The sequence below is a fragment of the Rhincodon typus genome, chromosome 12 (assembly GCF_021869965.1).
Source record: "Rhincodon typus isolate 14 chromosome 12, sRhiTyp1.1, whole genome shotgun sequence".
NCBI classification, from domain to species: domain Eukaryota; kingdom Metazoa; phylum Chordata; class Chondrichthyes; order Orectolobiformes; family Rhincodontidae; genus Rhincodon; species Rhincodon typus.
In genome coordinates this window covers 4,581,941-4,600,328 of record NC_063343.1, presented here as the reverse complement: position 1 = coordinate 4,600,328, position 18,388 = coordinate 4,581,941, and the positions used below count along the sequence as shown (strand labels likewise).

The 18,388-nt window shown below is 44.0% G+C and overlaps 1 protein-coding gene across 1 annotated transcript in view; it reads right to left on the bottom strand.

The window, feature by feature from the left end:
- The window catches only part of LOC109911258 (slit homolog 3 protein-like), a 614,108-nt gene that overhangs the window by 513,319 nt on the left and 82,401 nt on the right, over positions 1–18,388 (bottom strand). The window contains exon 4 of the mRNA XM_048603610.1: positions 371–442. Within this exon, the coding sequence (XP_048459567.1) occupies positions 371–442 (72 nt within the window). The remainder of the gene's footprint in view (positions 1–370; positions 443–18,388) is intronic.

The following is an 18,388-nucleotide window of genomic DNA, read 5'->3' as shown; positions in this document are numbered from 1 at the left end:
GGGCACAAAAATGGAATTCACCATCCTAGTCTTTCTGAAACATACTGTTGGGCACAAAAATTGAATTCACCATCCTAATCTTCCTGAAACATTCTGATGGGCACAAGAGCGCCATGATTTCTGGATGGCCAAGAATTTAAACCACTTGAATGAACACGTTCTTAAGGAGATGGCAGACCAACCAACTCACACAAGCAAGGCACTGACTGATCAATTAAGCAAACACTTTGCGAACATTATTTTCTTCCACCGCACTACACAATTTTGTAAATTAGATTGTTTCAATCAGTGCTTCAAAAGGTGTGATTTTGAAGAAGTAAAAGTTGAGTGAAGAATACTTAAATTAAAAAAAAATCTTTTGGTTACTCACAGTCGGGAGAGCTTGGGGGTGCCCTGGAAGAGAAGCTCAGGAAGTATTTGCAGTTTATTCTTGTTGAGTCGCCTGTAAGAAAGCACAAAACAAACACCATCAAACAACCTATATATTGTACTTAGAAGTGGTGCTGGGCCAGTGACAACTCCTGTTCACTTTGTGCTCAAAACACCAAAACTATCTGCTTATGTTGGGCATTGAGACAGACATGGATCAATCCAGTGCTGCACGACATCCTTCACTGTAATAAGGTCACAGTTCAATCTGTTGTACATACAACACACTACAGCAAGTCCACACCAGCTTATAGCTTTTTTTTATTTATTCACAGGATGAGAGCATCGTGGGCTAGGCCAACGTTTATTGCCCACCCCAGAGGGCAGTCAAGAGTCAACCACATTGGAGTCACATGTAGTCCAGACCAAGAAGGGTCTGTACAGGACATGAGTGAACCAGATGGTTTTTTCCAATAATCAACAATGGTTTCATGGTTATCATTAGACTTTTGTAGTGATTGGAATGAGGTTGGCCAGATAGATCTCACTGAGTATGAGATCCCTGATTGGGGTTGTTAACTTGGGCCAATCAGGGAGCTCTGGTTGACAGAAGTAAACAGGAGTCTCAGAGAGTGTCCTCACCCTAGGGACTGGCTGCGAGCTGGTCAGAGTCTGTGTACTGTGCATGTGTAAATAAAGACTGACTTGGTGACTAGATACCGGCCTCTGTGGAGTTATTTCAATTTTAACTGCAGGATTTTGTTTTATTGAATTCAAATTCCATCACCTGCCATGGCAGGATTCAAACCCATGTCCCCAGAGCATGGTCCAGAAATAACACCATTAGGCCATTGCCTCCCCTAGTTTAACACAAAGGAGTTGGCAGTAATATCAGCCAAAAAGCCATGCTAATGCCTTGGCAATATGGTTCCAACACCACCACAGCAGTTTCTGGAATTTAAGCTCAATTAACATTTTCAAAAAATCTAGTCTCAGAAATGGTTAAACTATAGGTTATCGTTTTAAAAAAATCCTCTGGTTCACCCACTTCCTTTAGGGAAGGAAATCTGCCAACCTTACCTGGTCTGCCATACATGTGGCTTGAGACCAACAGCAATGTGGTCGACTCTTCACTGCCCTCTGGAAAATAAATGCTCACGTCTGTGAAAGAACATTGCATTCAGATATGAGACGTTCTGGTATAAGAATAGCTGCCTTGCTTTCAGGCTCTTACTCTGTTTAATGCAGTCAGTTTGTTCTGTGTACAGTAACATCACTACATAGAATCCCTACAGTGTGGGAACAGGCCCTTCGGACCAACAAGTCCACACCAAACCTTGCAGCAGCCCACTCAGACCCATCCCCCTATAACCCACACATCCCTGAACACGATGGGCAATTTAGCATGGCCAATCCACCTAATGCGCACATCTTCAGACTGTGGGAGGAAACCAGAGCACCTGCAGGGAACCCACACAGACAATGTGCAAACTTCACACAGACAGTCGCCCAAGGGTAGAATTGAACCCAGGTCCCTGGTGCTGTGAGGCAGCAGTGCTAACCACTGAGCCACCGTGCCATGTTCACTCTATCATCAATACGGTTGGTCAGAAGCACATGGTGTTGCCAGGAAGGTGTTACAGAGTGTGGCTGGATGGGGCAATTGGATTATCAGAGACAGAACCTTGTTTCTGACTGTCTCCACTGAGGTTCATACATCTCCTGCACACTGTTCAGCGACAGACTTCACACTCTACACAATGATGTTGATGTATTTAACCTGCTGCAGCATTCTACACATCGACAGAAAAGCTGAAAGCTGCAGAAGTGATACTTTGCAACTGTTAAAAGGTGTACTGTGAGTGAGAACCCTGTAAAACAACCACTGTACACTATGCTTCAGAGGTGGAAGTCTGCACTGATGGAAATCACACATTTCACTTCGGTCTGATTAGAAATTCTAATTGAGTTCCTCCAATTCCTAGCAGTTCTCTATCACTCATGTCTTAAGAGGTTGAAAATGGTTGGGTTTGGTTTCTTTTTTGTATTTTCTAATCCATAATCTGACCCATGGCAGGGGGCACGGTGCCTCAGTGGTTAGCACTGCTGCCTCACAGTGCCAGGGACTTCGGTATGATTCCACTCTTGGTCGACTTTCTACGTGGAGCAGCTTGGTCATGCTAAATTGTCCATAGAGTCCAGGGATGTACACGTTATGTGGATCAGCCACGAGAAATGCTGGGTTACAGGGATAGGGGGGGGGGGGGGGGGGGGGGGGGGGGAGGGTCCAGGTGGGATGCTCTTTGGAGGGTCAATGATGGGCTGAATGGTCAGCTCCCACACTATAGGGATTCTACAATTCTATGATAATGGCATCAAAATCACTTCCAGTGAGCTGGTGCATCCGTTTGGAGATTAAATTGGTAAATGGGCACCTGGGGGAATCACAATGTGTGGTTTGCATGTGTCTTGTGTCTTGATCCCTACCATGAACTGACTGCTCATTGTAGTAGGTTCTTGTTATAGGCAGACTGACCCACTTTGTTCATCAGTTGCTCAGGCGGCCAAATTCTTAAACACATGACACAGCTGAGCTGCATCTCTCGAAGCAAAGATGGCTTGTGACTGACAGAGTGCGTTGTTGAAAAGTCAGCGATGGCTGCCCATGAGAGAGTGCAGAAGCTGTGGTTTTCAGATGCACTGTATGCCTTGGTGGAGATCAGATACAAAATCAAAGGGTTGCTGAGTCCTTCCCTAACAACTACTTAGCAGCGAGTCAGAGATAATGGTCAATGCCAGAGGTATAGCTCTAAGAATTCATTCTACACAGATACCAGGTATTGACCATCCCCAACAACATGGAGGCTAGCAACTTCCATTAACATTGAATCCCATTAACATTCCTGAACATCCCACCACACATTTTGAAGGGGTTCCCATTGAAAGGAAACATGCCTGGTGTAGCTACATAAATACTGAGACGATAAGGTCAGAGATTGAGAATTCTGTGGTGAGTAACTCTTAATGACTCCCCAGAGCCTGTCTGCAACTGCACAGCAAAAGGCAGGGGTGTAAGAAACTCAACAGGTCCAGGACAAAGCGACCTGCTTGAATGTGTTAAGTTTCTCAGAGCGATACACCAGTTTCTAACTGCGCAAGAGATCTATTTAGAAGTATTCTAAAGTTTCCCTGCAATTAAAAAAATGTTTGATGCATTCATGTTTATCCCATTCCCAGCACCTACCCTATTTACTTTGGACTGAGTCCCCATGCCAAGTTTAACCAACCAAGAGAGCACAATGAGCATAGATCAGTTACAAGGCTCACATAATCAAACACAGATAAAGTGAACACCACTATTGGCATCTCATCCACCACCTCAAACATTAATTCCCTGCATTGTGCGGGGGTGATGTTTTCATGCTGCTGAGCATATGTTCAGCTTTTTTTGAAGTTTTAGAGGATGTTTGCTGGCAAAAGCTCCAAAATTACAATTCCTTCCTCCTCCCAAAAACGTACTTTATTCATATCATTTGTAAGGATACAATACCTAAGATTTCACATTTGACATTACATGGACTGCAATATATAACAGTTTCTTCCAATCCAGTACATGAAATGCCTCACTGTAACTGCTGCAATGGTTTCCTTTTACAATGTACACGTTTCATGTCAAATATTCCGTGCTGCATACAGCCAGAGGCATTTTACATGGTTGCCAATCCCTCAATATGCTCTGACAGGAGTGCTATAATGATCTTACCCCATTGACCCTACTATCAAATCAGCATTGCACACTGAATGGCACCATAATCTGCTCGCTCTGCACACCTCGAGTGGATGTTAGGGTTAGGGTTTGCTAAGCACCTTACCAATACAACAAATGAGGCACTTTGTGGCAGAATGGACAGCATTTTGGTACCTTTGTAACATCCAACTTTGTTCCCATTCTCTGTTGCTGGAAACAAAACTGCAATTAAATTCTTTGCTGTGTCCCTTATAAACCTTTTGTAATGCATTCTCCTTAAAGGTAACAAAAAAAATTTTCTTAATTTCAACACATGGTCTCTGGAAAATCTTTTTCTCTCTTACGATGCTACGAACTGCTTTGGGCTCAGAGGGCAACATTGTGCACGCCTCCTGTCATTATAAAAGGTCACTGAGTATATTTACACAAGAGACAGAACCCCTTTGAGACCTAGGCAGGGAATAGATTTGTTCTTGCTGCAGGCTTCCGTGCGCTAATGAGGTGACATGTAATTACACAGAAATGAATCTTGTCTGCTTGCCTACGTTTGCAGGAGACCAAACCAGCAATCCTGACGTCAACCAAAAGAACAGTTCCCATTAATTAAAAGAATGGTTACATTACAGTGCAATGACGTGTCATTGGGACCTGCAGCTTTTTACTCTCATTGATAAGGTTGCAGTCACCTCTGTAGGTTGTGAAATGTCCTCTTTCTTTGCTCACATCTTACTAGAAAGCACATCAACAGTGTACATGGGAATGAGCTAACTGTTCATACAACTTCTAGGCTTGTCACCAATGCTTTCCTTTCATCAGCTGCTACAAAGATGGATAAAAGATGCCGTGCATAACTGGCTCCCCAAATTTCCAATTCCCCTCTTCTTGGGCACTCCAGTTTTCAACTCAGGGTGGTGAGTGTCTGGAACGGGCTGCCATAGGTAGCGATGGAAGTGAGTACAATTTCGTCATTTCAGAAAAATTTATACAGGTGCAAGGATGGAATAGATATGGAGGGATTACGGACCAAACGCAGGCAAATGGGACCAGTTTCAATTGTGAAAACTGGGCAGCATGGACAAGTTGGGCCGAAGGGCCTGTTTCCATTCTGTCGACATCTATGACTCTAACTGTGTGCTGAAGACCCAGTACAGCTTATACTCTGTGGCATTTCTTGATACTTCAACATAGACCTATTACTGTGCCTCCACCCAAACATTACCCACCCATCCCCTCTGCAATCCTGCTCCGCACCTTCACAACCTCCATACAAAGTCCAGGATGTCCCTTCAAAATTAGTGCATAACCTTTGGGACTTCCATTACTGAGTAACCTTCACACGTATTTGTTTCCCTCACACAGCACAACTGATAGAATGAAAAGCAAATATTCAGTCGAATACGCTCCCATTACTATTTGCCAAAAAGTATTAAACACTTCATTACAAAATATTAATTAATAATTGTCCAACTATGAGTTGCCTCCAAAAGATATTTTCCACATTTGAAAGCAAATGTGACAAACAACACTGAATAGGAATGGCAATCAGTTCAGTCAGATGATGGAGACAGAGAAAGGAAACTAGTCACTGTCTCAAGTTCACTCATCACTCCTCATGATGAATGGAAGAATGAAGGCTGATGTCATTTGGAATTGATGGAGAAGGGGAAGAATGTGCCAAGTGGAAGTGAGGAGCAGGGGCTAAGGGAGAAGGGGTGCGCCAGGTGGAACTCAGAGGGTCAAAGGTAACAGCATAAATGCAGTGGAAGGCCAAACGCAATGACAGGAGGTTAGTGCCAGCTCCAATGGGACAGGGGACAGAGGACATGGTTGATGTGAACTGAAGGAGTTGACAGATAAGAAATAGGAGCAGGGATAAGACTGTGGCCTCTCGAGTCCATTCCACACGACCACAACTGATCTGATATTCCTCACGTCCACTTTCCTGCCTTTTCCCCATGACCCACGATTCCCAGACTGATCAAGAATTGTCTATCTCAGCCTTACATATCCACAATGACTCTGCCACCACAGCTCTCTGTGGCAAGATGTTCCAAAGACTCACAACCCTCAAAGAGAAGAAATTCTTCTTCGTTTCAGTGTTAAATTGTTGCCGCTTACCTCTAAGACTATGCCTTTTGGGCCTAGTCTCTCCCATGAGGACAAATATCGTCTGAGTGTTTATCCTGTTAAATCCCTTAAGAATCCGATATGCTGCAGTAAGATCACCTCTCTGATTTCTAAATTCTAATGAATAGAGTCCAGCCTGCTTAATCTTTGTTCATAAAACAATCCCACCATATCAGAAAAGAAATGGATAATAAACTGGATAATGGAATGGAGGGGGTTGGGGTTCAAATTTGGAAGAAGTCATAGATTCATACAGATGTATATCAAGTAAACAGATCCTTCGGTCCAACTCGTCCATGCCGACCAGATATCCCAAATTAATCGAGTCCCACTTGCCAGCATTTAGCCCATATCCCTCTAAACACTTCCTATTCATGTACCCATCCAGATACTTTTTAAATTTTTAATTATAGCCACTCCACCACTTCCTCTGGCAGCTCATTCCATACACGTTCCACCATCTGCATAAAAAAGCTGCCCCTTAAGTCCGAAAATATATCTTTCCCCCCTCTCACCTAAAACCTATGCCCCTCTAGTTTTGGACTGCCCTACCCTGGGGAAAAGACCTCGACTATGCACTCTATCCATGTCCTTCATGATTTTATAAACTTCTGTAAGATCACTCCTCAGCCTCCGACTTTCCAGGGAAAATAGCCCCAGCCTGTTCAGCCTCCTCCTATAGATCAAACCCTTCAATCCTGGCTATATCCCTGTAAATCTTTTCTGAACCCTTTCAAGTTTCATAACATCTTTCATATAGGAGGGTGCTGTTATTAATTTGCTCCCTACATCTCTAATTTTCATTTTCAACTGGATGGGTATGTTGTCTGTGATCTTGTTCGCCATGCCAGTAGAAATCTGGAAAATTGGAATCTGCGGGAAATAATGTCCATTTTGTGCTTTTTTCAGTTGGGCAATTAACAGCTCAGAATGTCAACTCAGCTCCACAGAGTTGAAAACTACAGGAAATTAGGCAAAGCAGCAAAACTCTTACAGGCTAGCTCAATGAAACAGCCAGAGACTGATCTGTAAATTGATGGCGTCTGAACTAAACTATTTGCCCTTGTGCAGTTAATTACAAAGCAAGTTGTAAAAATTGTCTGCATCTGGAGCCTGTATTGAAAAGCATAGCTCAATCTATTAATGGCACTGTACCAGTTAGTTTAACACAATGCTTAAACAGATAATCTGCAAAACAGTTCAGCAGCTCTATTGCTGAGTTAGCTCAAGGTCAACATTTGAGCTAATTTCTATCTGATCTTTTTAACTTCCCCCAGTGGATAGCCGTCTCTTTATCTTTTTTTTCCCCTGAAAACTGATTAACAAGTCTCGATCAAAGACTCAACAGTCCGCTGCGGGTCTTTCAGTTCAGCTCCTCAATAAAAAGAATCAACACAAATTCTGAAGTCGCATCTTTGCATCAACTGTATTTGCGGAGCTCGGTCACAATCGTTAGGCGACGTGATCCAGTGCCTATAGCTGATGTGGTTTTGAAAGGTTGCAGGGATAGTCCACAGCTGATTTATCAGAACCCCACCAACAGTATCACTGGTCACAGAGATACTGCAGAGAAATTTAAAGCAAGATTCCTGCTCCTGATTGCAATCCAGCGACCACTACTACAAAACCCAGTGTCATGAAAGGTGAGGGCTGGGATCAGGCTCAAGTGTGAAACATTCCCTCGATCTATTCCACCCCCAATGACCGGATAACTGTCTACCGTCATAGGAAAGACATTGACAGAGGTTAAGGTATTGGGGGACTGCCAATGGGATTCAACCAGGTTCCTGTTGGCTGTGATGTATCACACCAAGGAGCCATCTTCTGCACAGTTGAGTTTTCAACTTGGGTACCATCACAGCTAAGCCTCACCCTGTGTTCACAAAGCATTTGAGGCAGCAATTTGACTGATTGTTTTCGGTCCTCCATGGAATCCTCATGTCTGACTGCCATCACCTCACTGTGACATCCCCACGTCTACCCAACCGAATGTTCTGTTGCCTGACAACCATAAACATAGCTGAGGGACAAGGTGAACGGGAAGATATGTTTTATAATTCTTATAATGTTTCTTCTGGATGGAGGCAGCATGATAGACTGAGTGACTAGAAGATCACATTCCACTCACCCCTCCGTCACACATCCATAACGAAATACTGCACTCTAACTTCGTAGAATCCCTCCTGGATGGAAACAGGCCATTCAGCCCATCAAGTCCAAAGAGAATCTCACCCAGACCCATTCCCCTATGCTATCCCTAGAGCCCTGCATTTCCCATGGCTAATCCACCCAGCCTGCACATCCCTGAGCACTATGGGACAATTTAGCATGGCCAATCCACCTATAACCTGCACATCTTTGGACTGTGGGAGGAAACCGGAGCAAACCCGCACAGACACGGGGAGAACGTGCAAACTCCAGAAGGACAGTCGCCCGAGGGTGGAATCGAACCCGGGTCCCTGGCGCTGTGAGGCAGCAGAGCTAACCACTGAGCCACTGAACAGGTTTATAGGAGTCACAAAGAGGGTCAGGATAGGGGTGGGGGAGAGGGTCAGAAGCACAGGGCTTGTTCCCAGTGGGCACTACCTTGCCCTCTACAGTCCCTTGATTGGGCACAGATTGCCTTTGACTGAGGTACACACCCCACCCTTAGGTGATAGGCTACCCATACTGTTTGACCACAACAAATGCAATACATGGCTCAATCCCAATGCCAGGTTTCAACCCTTAAGTGGTTCTTAGCTGGGCTAAACATGTCCCAGGCATGATTCCGGTGGATCTGTTCAGGTGAGCCACCACCTTGTCCAATTAAATACTGCGGCTAACTTCAAATGAAAGCCGAAAGAACTGCGGATGCTGCAAATCTGAGCGAGGGTCACTCGAATCGAAACGTTAACTCTGATTTCTCTCCACAGATGCTGAGCTTTTCCAGCAATTTCTGTTTCAGTGAACCCAATTCCAAGGTTGTCACCTCTGGAGCAGAGGATTTGACCCATAGAACAAGTGTGAGTGCCGCGATCACAAACCTGAAATGAAAAGAAATACAATAATCTCAGTTAATGCTCGTGTGCCTGAATCTTGCTCCCGTGGTCCGAATGCATTTTTGAAAAACACTCATAAACCTTTGCTGAAGATATGAATTTGGATCTGTTCAATTTCAGACAGCACCAAGTTCACAACCTCAGCTTCAGTGGTCTCATCAAAAATGCTGGTGGATCACTGAAAGTGACAGGAATAAAGCCTCATTTATTCGTGGCGATGTGATGCAGTGAGAACAACCTCTCTCTCAACGTCGGCAAAACAAAAGAACTGATCATTGACTTCAGAAAGAAAGGAGGAGAACATGCCCCCCATCGACATCAACCAAGTGGAGGTTGAGAGGGTGGAGAGACTCAAGTTCCTGAGAGTGACGATAACCAAAGGTCTGTCCTGGATTTCCCTCATAGATGTGACAGTCAAGAAGGCACAACAACGCCTCTTCTTCCTCAGGCAACTCAGGAAATTTGCCATGTCCATAAGGGCCCTCACCAACTTCTACAGATGCACCATTGAAAGCATACTGTCCGGGTGCATAACGGCCTGGTATGGCAACGCTCTGCCCAGGACTGTAATACACTACAGAAGGTGGTGTGCACAGCCCGGCCCATCACGGAAGCCAACCTTCCAACCATGGACTCCATCTGCATGGCTTGTTACCATGGAAAGGTTGCTAATATCATCAAAGACCCTCGCATCCCTGTAACAGTCTCCTACAATGCCTTCTGTCGCACAGAAGATACAGAAGCTTGAACACACACACCAACAGGTTCAAGAACAGCTTCCTCCCTGCTAATAGTAGACTGATGAATGTACCTCTCTAACTTTGTATCATGCTGATCTGGTTAATGTTGATCTTGCCTGGCGCACAAAGGAAATTGAATGGATCCAAATTCATATCTTCAGCAATGTTTTTTCAAAAATGCATTAGGACCATGGGAACAAGAGTCAGCTACACGAGCATTAACTGAGATTATTGTTTTTCTTTTCATTTCAGGTTTGTGATCGCGGCGCTCACACTTGTTCTATGGGTCAAATTCCCTGCTCCTGTGTAACCTGTATGCCCTCGGTCCAAGTTTTATTTTTCTTTCACCCGATGCACTGTATGTCTTTACTATGATTGGCCTGTCCTGCTCGTAAACAAAGTTTTTCACTGTACTTAGGTACATGTGACAATAAATCAAATCAATCAATCAATCATTCCCATTGGCATTTCACTTGCTATTCTAATGGCGCACAGAGCTCATGACTCTCCAGTGTCTCATGAAGAATTACTGCTGCCTACCTCCAGCACTTGAGTTTCTTTCCTCTCCCCAACATTCCACAAATCCTTGACACTGTGGACCAAATTTGTTATCCTAAAATGGTGGTTTCTGGATTGAATCTCTGTTATCGACTTATTTATAAACTCCCGTTTCTTTTTAGTAAAACGAAGCATGATCACTGTGTTCTATCACTCATTCTGTCATCACTTGACAATGGGGCTTACCAAGAGAGACAGCAACATTATTTCAATGGATGTTAAAGTTATGAACCTGAATATATCACACACGTCATGAACAGTTGTTGCAAAGCACTTTGGTCACATGTATCAACCCCATTAGGGTTTTAAGTGGTTGATGCAGGTTTTGATGCTGAAATGCACAAGGCAACAGAAACTGTTGATCTGATGATGAGGAACAAAAGATCAAAGACGAATTGAATAGCATCCAGGCCTAGCCACGCATCAACACAGCTGCAGAGCAGTGGACCCTCTGTACCCATCAAAGAGTTTACTCTCATTCTGCTAACATTAACCTAAGTTCATTAATCAGTCGAAATCACAGTCTCCAAATTCCGAGCTCCCCCCCGCCCCCATCAACACCCAACCCCCAATACATGCACTGAAGTGTTAGTGTTTACTTGAAGAATTACCCATCAGAATGTTGCTTTCCCTGCTGCACTTTCAGTAATTACAGGCAATGCATTTCAAAGCCCTTTCATTCATAGTGTGTATCACAGCGGCTAACATACATCCACAGTAGTTGTGAGGTTGCAGCTGTTCAGCGTTAAGGATCCATAGATCACCTCGATGTGATGACAGGCATTTGACACAATGATTTTATCAGGGTTACACCAGACTAAAGCTGCCTTGCACAGATGGACTTGTGTGGGGAAGAAGACGTATTGAAAAAAACTGGAAGGATCGTTATTACCCTGCAGCACTTTGGAATGAGATTCTAATCACTGTCCAAGATAAATATTAAGGATTGTGCACCCCAGCGCTGTGTCACTGGGTTTATTACACCCTGTTTCCTCCTCTTGTTTAATTGCTCCACCTTGAGTATTGACATATGGGTGGTTAACCCTTTCTGCCAACTCTCACAAGTAGCCGTTCCACACGTGTGAATCTTGAGGATGGTCCTATCACCAACTGAGTTCTTGCTTCACCCACCCACAGCCTCAAGGCATAATATTTGCAAAGAGGGCAGGAGTAGGAACATTCCTAACTAACAATGAGGTCACTTATGTGATGATGCTGTTACTTTAAGAGGTTATTTCATCTTTATTTTTTGAAGAGAGGTTGTAAGGCAGAGGTGTCAAGCTGGCTACTGCTCAACACTTGAGTAAACAGCTTGGGAGGCCTTGTTTTTATTTAATACTGCCTGAATGGGTGTGGCCAGCTCTCGCAGATCCAGATTTCTGGGAGTTGGTTTTCCAATAGCATCGAAAGCTTTTGGGGTCTCAACAGAGTTGAGAATTCTTCAGCGAATGTCTCCTGGTTGCTACTCTCTGGGTATTTTCTCTTGAACTGGTTCTGCTGTAGAGCAGGGTGGAGCAAAGTCCAGGTGAGCAATGGTAGTAGGTGACTGGATAGTCAGGGGCACAGATAGGTGTTTCTGTGGCCAGGATTGAGACTCTAGGATGGCGTGTTGCCTCCCTGGTGCCAGGGTCCTGGATGTCTCTAAGTGGGTACAGGACATCCTGAAACAGGAGGGAAAACAGACAGAAATCATTGTTCACATTGGCACACATAATATAGGTAGGAAGAAGGAAGAGGTCCTGTGAAGACATTTAGGAAGTTAGGTAGGGAGCTAAAACACAGGACTACCAGGGCAGTAATTTCAGGATTACTACATGTGCCGTGGGCTAGTGAGGCTAGGAACAGAGAGAGAGAACAGTTGAACACATGGCTACAGAGCTGGTGGAGGAGGGAGGGCTTTAGATATATGGATCATTGGGATGACTTCTGGGGAAGGTGGGACCTGTACAAGAAGGATGGGTTGCAACTGAACTGGAGGGACACCAATATCCTGGGCGGGAGGTTTGCTAGAGCTCTTCGGGAGGGTTTAAACTAGTTTGGTTGGTGGTGGGGTGGGGGGAGAGGTGGCAGCAGGAACAACACGAACAACAGGCCAGTAGGTGCAGGGACTCGAGATAAAAGAGAGACTGAGATATGCACAGTGCAGAGTAAGAGCAGGCAGAGAGAAGTCACGGGGCTCAGAGGGACTGGAGGTCTGGAGTGCATTTACTTCAATGCAAGAAGTATAACAGGTAAGACAGATGAACGAAGAGCATGGACTACTACATGGGATTGTGATGTTGTTGCCATTACGGAGGCATGGTTAGAGGAAAGTCAGGACTGGCAGCTTAGCATTCCAGGATATCGCAGTTTTAGATGGACAGAAAGGGAACCAAAAGGGGCAGGGGAGTTGCACTGCTGATTAGGGATCACATCACAGCTGCATTGAGGGAGGACACGTCGGAGGTATCTCGCAGTGAGGCATTATAGGTGGAGCTCAGGAATAGGAAGGGGTTAAATCACAATGTTGGCGGTTTTCTATAGACCTCCCAACAGCCCATGGGAGACAGAGGAGCAGATATGTAGTCAGATACTAGGAAGGTGTGAAAGGAGCAGGGTAGTTGTGGTGGGTGACTTCAACTTTCCTCTTACTGGCTGGGACTCCCTGAGAGCCAAAAACATGGATGGAGAACAATTCGTTAAATGTGTCCAGGAGGGCTTTTTGAGACAGTATGTTCACACTCCAACCAGACAGGAGGCCGTACTAGACTTGGTACTAGGGAATGAGCCAGGACAGGTGATCGATGTTTCAGTAGGAGAGCATTTTGAGCTTAGTCACCATAACTCAATAAGATTTTGAGCAGCCAAGGACAAGGACAAGAGTGGCCCTCTGGTGAGGGTGTTTAATTGGGCAAGGGCCAATTACATCCAAATTAAACAGGAACTGGGGAATATGGATTGGGAGCAGTTATTTGAAGGCAAATCTATGTCAGGCATGTGGGAGGCTTTTAAAGACCAGTTGATTAAAGTGCAGGACATGAATATCCCTGCAAAACTGAAGGATAGGAATGGCAGGATTCAGGAACCGTGGATGACAAGGGAAATTGTAAGCTTAGTCAAAAGGAAAAAGAAAGCGTACAATAGACCTAGGCAGCTACAAACTGATGAAGCCCTTGAGGAGTATAAAGAAATTAGGAAGGAAATTAAACGCAGAATTAGGAAAGCTAAAAGAGGCCTTTGCTAAATGTCTTTAGCAAACAGGGTCAAGGAGAATCCCAAGGATTTTTATGCATATGTTAGAAGAAAGAGGGAGCAAGGGGAAGAGTAGGCTCACTAAAGGACAAAGGGGGAAAGTTATACGTGGAACCACAGGACGTGGGAGAGATCCCTAATGAGCACTTTGTATCAGTATTCACCAAGGAGAAGGACATGACTGATGTTGAGGTCAGGGATGAGTGTGTGAATACTCTCGAGAATGTCAATATTGAAGGAGGACTCAGGTTTTGGGTATCTTAAAATGCATTAAGGTAGACAAGTCCCCAGAGCCAGATGGGATCCATCCCAGGTTCCTGTGGGAGGCAAGGGAAGAAATAGCTGGGGAATTAGCAGATATCTTCACATCTTCTTTGACCACAGGTGAGGTTCCAGAGGACTGGAAATTAGCCAATGTTGTTCCATTGTTTAAGAAAGGAAGCAGGGATAATCCAGGAAATCACAGGCCGGTGAGCCTCATATTTGTGGTGGGTAAGCTCTTGGAGATGATACTGAGATGATATATGCACATTTGGAAGAAAATGGACAAGTTAGTGACAGGCAGCATGGTTTTTTTACAGGGAAGGTCATGTCTCACCAACCTGATTGAATTTTTTTTAAGAAGTGACAAAAACAATTGATGAGGGAAGGGCTATGGACGTAGTTTATATGGACTTTAGTAAGACAATTGATAAAGTCCCACATGGCAGATTGGTACAAAAAATAACATCACATGGGACTCTGGGTGGGCTGGCAGGATGGATATAAAACTGGCTTGGTGATAGAAGACAGAGGGTCATGGTGGAAGGGTGATTTTCTGAATGGAGACCGTTAAGTAGCGGTATTCCACAGGGATCAGTCTTAGGTCCTCTGTTGTTTGTAATATATATATATAAATGATCTGGAGGAAAATGTAGGTGGTCTGATTAGCAAGTTTGCAGATAACACAAAGATTGGTGGAGTTGCTGTTAATGCCAACGATTGTGAAAGGATACAACAAGATATAGATAAATTGGCGACTTGGGCACAGAAATGGCAGCTGGAGTTTAATCCAGACAAATGCCAGGTGATGCAATTTGGAGGATCAACTTTAGGTGTGAATTGTACTATAAATGGCAGAACCCTTAGGAAGAGTAACATACAGATGTGTCTGGGGTGCAGGTCCACAGTTCCCTAAAAGTGGCAACACAGATAGCCAAGGTGATTAAGAAGGCATATGGCATGTTTGCTTTCATCAGACAGGCCATGGAGTACAACAGTTGGCAAAACATGTTGCACCTATATAAGACCCTGGTTAGGCTGCATTTGGAGTATTGTGTGCAGTTTTGGTCGCCACCCTACCAGAAGAATGTGGAAGTTTTGGAGAGAGTGCAGTTCACTAGGATGTTGCCCAGTCTCGAGGGCATTGACTACGAGGAAAGGTTAAAAAGACTAGGATTGTTTTCACCAGAAAGACGGCTGCTGAGAGGAGACCTGATAGGGGTCTACAAAACTATGAGAGGCATGGATAGGGTGGATAGTCAGAGGCTTTTTCCCAGGGTTGAAGTTTCACTTTCAAGGGGTCACAGGTTCAAGATGAGAGGGGGAAAGTTTAAGACAGATGTGCAAGGGAAGTTATTCATGCAGAGAGTGGTAGAAGCCTGGAACACACTGCCAAATGAGGTGGTGGAAGCAGGCATGTTGGTGACATTTAAGAGGCATCTGGACAGTTACAAGGGAATAGAGGGATACAGACCAAATGAGGGCAGAAGGTTTTGTTTTTAGTTAAGTTAAGCATGATGAATGGCACAGGCTTGGAGGGCCGAAGGGCCTGTTCCTGTGCTGTACTCCTCTTTTGTCCTTTGTTCTTTTGTTCTTTAATGATTTTTCCTCCTGGATTGGAGAACTGTATGTGAGAATCTGTTTCTGAATTTGCCTTTATGCCAATGGGTGTGTTTGTGGGATGTTACTATATTGGAACAAGTAATTAGTGATAGGTACTGTATCTATTATTCAATTAAGTTTTCCAGTAGGGTTAAGTTATTCTAAATTTCTCTTTCTTTGGTTGGATTTTAACTACAGTGTTTGACTAAACCTAGTTTTGCATAACATTGAGTAGTTTGCATTGCATCTGGAACACAGCACTTCACAATTGCCTTTAAAATAAGAAAATGTTAAGGTCTAGGCTACCTTCTTAAAATATTTTGAGGGCGTCTGGTCTGGTCCATAATGATTATAGCAACCCAATCATTGTACTGAGACTGGCTGAGAGTAGCAGACAGGTAATCAAGTCTAGAACATTGGCTAATACCTCTCATGCAAGTCAAAATTAATGACACAGGCAGTCTGATGTGACTTCCAGAATTCAGTTCCAGTCTGCCATTAATGAAGTTATAGTAGTATGTTCAAAACCTGTAGACTTACCTGGTTACAGATTTTCAAGCAGCTTTCACAATACAAACTACAGCCAAATTCTCAAATCAGGTATGATCTGACCTAAGGCAGAGCTCAAGTTATATGCACCCAATATTCCAAGCACTAATTCAATTAGATTCTTTGAATTCCACAGTAAAACGAAATGAAAACAACATCATCCAGTCACAAACTAGAATTGTAAACTGAAACAACTAATTATGTAGATGGGAAGAGCTGGCTAAGGTTGGATGGGTAAATAGACGAAAAGGTACGGCAGTAAATGAACAGCCAGAAACATTTAAACAAACATGTTTGGCAAAAGTGCATTCTATGTCAAGGGGGCGACCTTATAGAGGTTTATAAAATCATGAGGGACATGGATCGGGTAAGTAGACAAGGTCTTTTCCCCAGGGGAAGGGAGTAAAAACGAGACGGTGTAGGTTTCAGGTGAGAGGGGAGAGATTTAAAAGGGACCTAAGGGACAACATTTTCACGCAGAGGGTGGTGCGTGTATGGAATGAGCTGCCAGAGGAAGTGCTGGAGGCTGGTACAATTACAAACTGAGATAAATCGAGCATTACGAGTAATAATCCATACAACATCTTTACATAAGGAAAACACAGAATCATCAGAAAAAGGGTCTGCTTGTGTGTTGTACATGTCTATGACTCAATGTTTCTATTGCAAAACAGAAACCGAGTGAGAAAGATCTATCAGTGGCTTTCTAAGCACGTTAGGGACAGTATCAGATGAAAAGAAATGCCTAGAATGAGAGGGTCATCCAATGATGAGGAACTGAGTAAATTGGGTCTGTATTCCCCAGAGTTTAGAAGAATGAAAGGTGATTTCATTGAAATGTATAGATTACAAAGGTTCTTTTTAAGTTATTAATTCAAAGGATGTGGGTGTTGCTGGCTGGGCAACATTTATTGTCATTCCCTAATTGCCCAGAGGACAGTTCAGAGTCAATCAGGTTGATGTGGGTCTGGACTCACATTATGCCAGACTAGGTAAGGATGGCTGTTCCCTTGCTTTAAAGGGTATTAGTGAACCAGATGGGTTTTTACAACAACTAGCTGTGGTTACGTGGTCGCCACCAGGCCATATTTATTTCTATACCAGAATCTAATTGAACGTTGTCATGGTGGGATTTGAACCCATATTCTCAAAATCCTCTGCCCTATAGTATTTGAAATAAAAATACAGACAGCCTGTAGTGCCTCTCAGTTGCCAAATATTGTGCTTGTAATTTCAATAAATGTTTGTTGATATAAGCCTGCCTGGGACTATGAAGTCAAATGTTTGCTTTTATAATGGATTAAGTCGGTGAAGAATATGTTTGTTTGTATTCAATTTGAAAGGGAGTTATACGCATTGCATGGACTTTTATCAGTGGTGTGTTTTTTTTTAATATTGGGGATACTGTGCAAGTTGGCAGACAGTGTAAGGGAAAAGAGTGGTGGGTATGGGGTCTTAAGTTAGCCTGAGTTTGTATGAAGTTGGCATGGCACTAGAACAGACTATCAGGATAAGAAGTGAGTCATAGTTTGCCATCCATTGGCAATAAAGTGGCATGGAGGGTACAGGGATCATGGAGGTAGAGAGGCACAAATTGGCATATGAACCAGAACAGGGTTGGGTGGGTCATAAGCTGGCATAGACATGGTATGGGGAAGCTGAGGAGAGAGCAGATGTAAGAGGTGACGACTGTTTTAATTGTTTTTTTTGTAACTGTTTTGTTCCAATGGGATGAAGTCCTTGGACAACCTTTAAAACAGCATGTCTTGCCACCCCACTGCCCCACAGCTGCCTCTGGACCACTTCTAGGGGCAGTGGGCCTATCCCCAGTTAGCGCTACCCCAAACAGAAATCCAAAGACTCGAGGAGCTTTCTCTGGAGTTAGGTTTGCAGAGCTGGGCGTTATCCTGAATCTTCTGTACACCTGACGTAGGAACAAAACTTCAACCGTCAGGGTCAACCAGGCTAGACCCTCCAACAAAATGCAGCACCTCATCAGCAATTCCATAGAAAATGAAAAGTGGAAGCACAGGTACTTTATAAAAGAGGCAGAGGGGAAGACCAACTTTCCTAGTCCAGAGAGCAGCAAGGACAGCAATACCTGCCCCTTCAGCTCCTCACTGCTCACCATCCAAGGGCCTAAACACTCTTTCCAGGTGAAG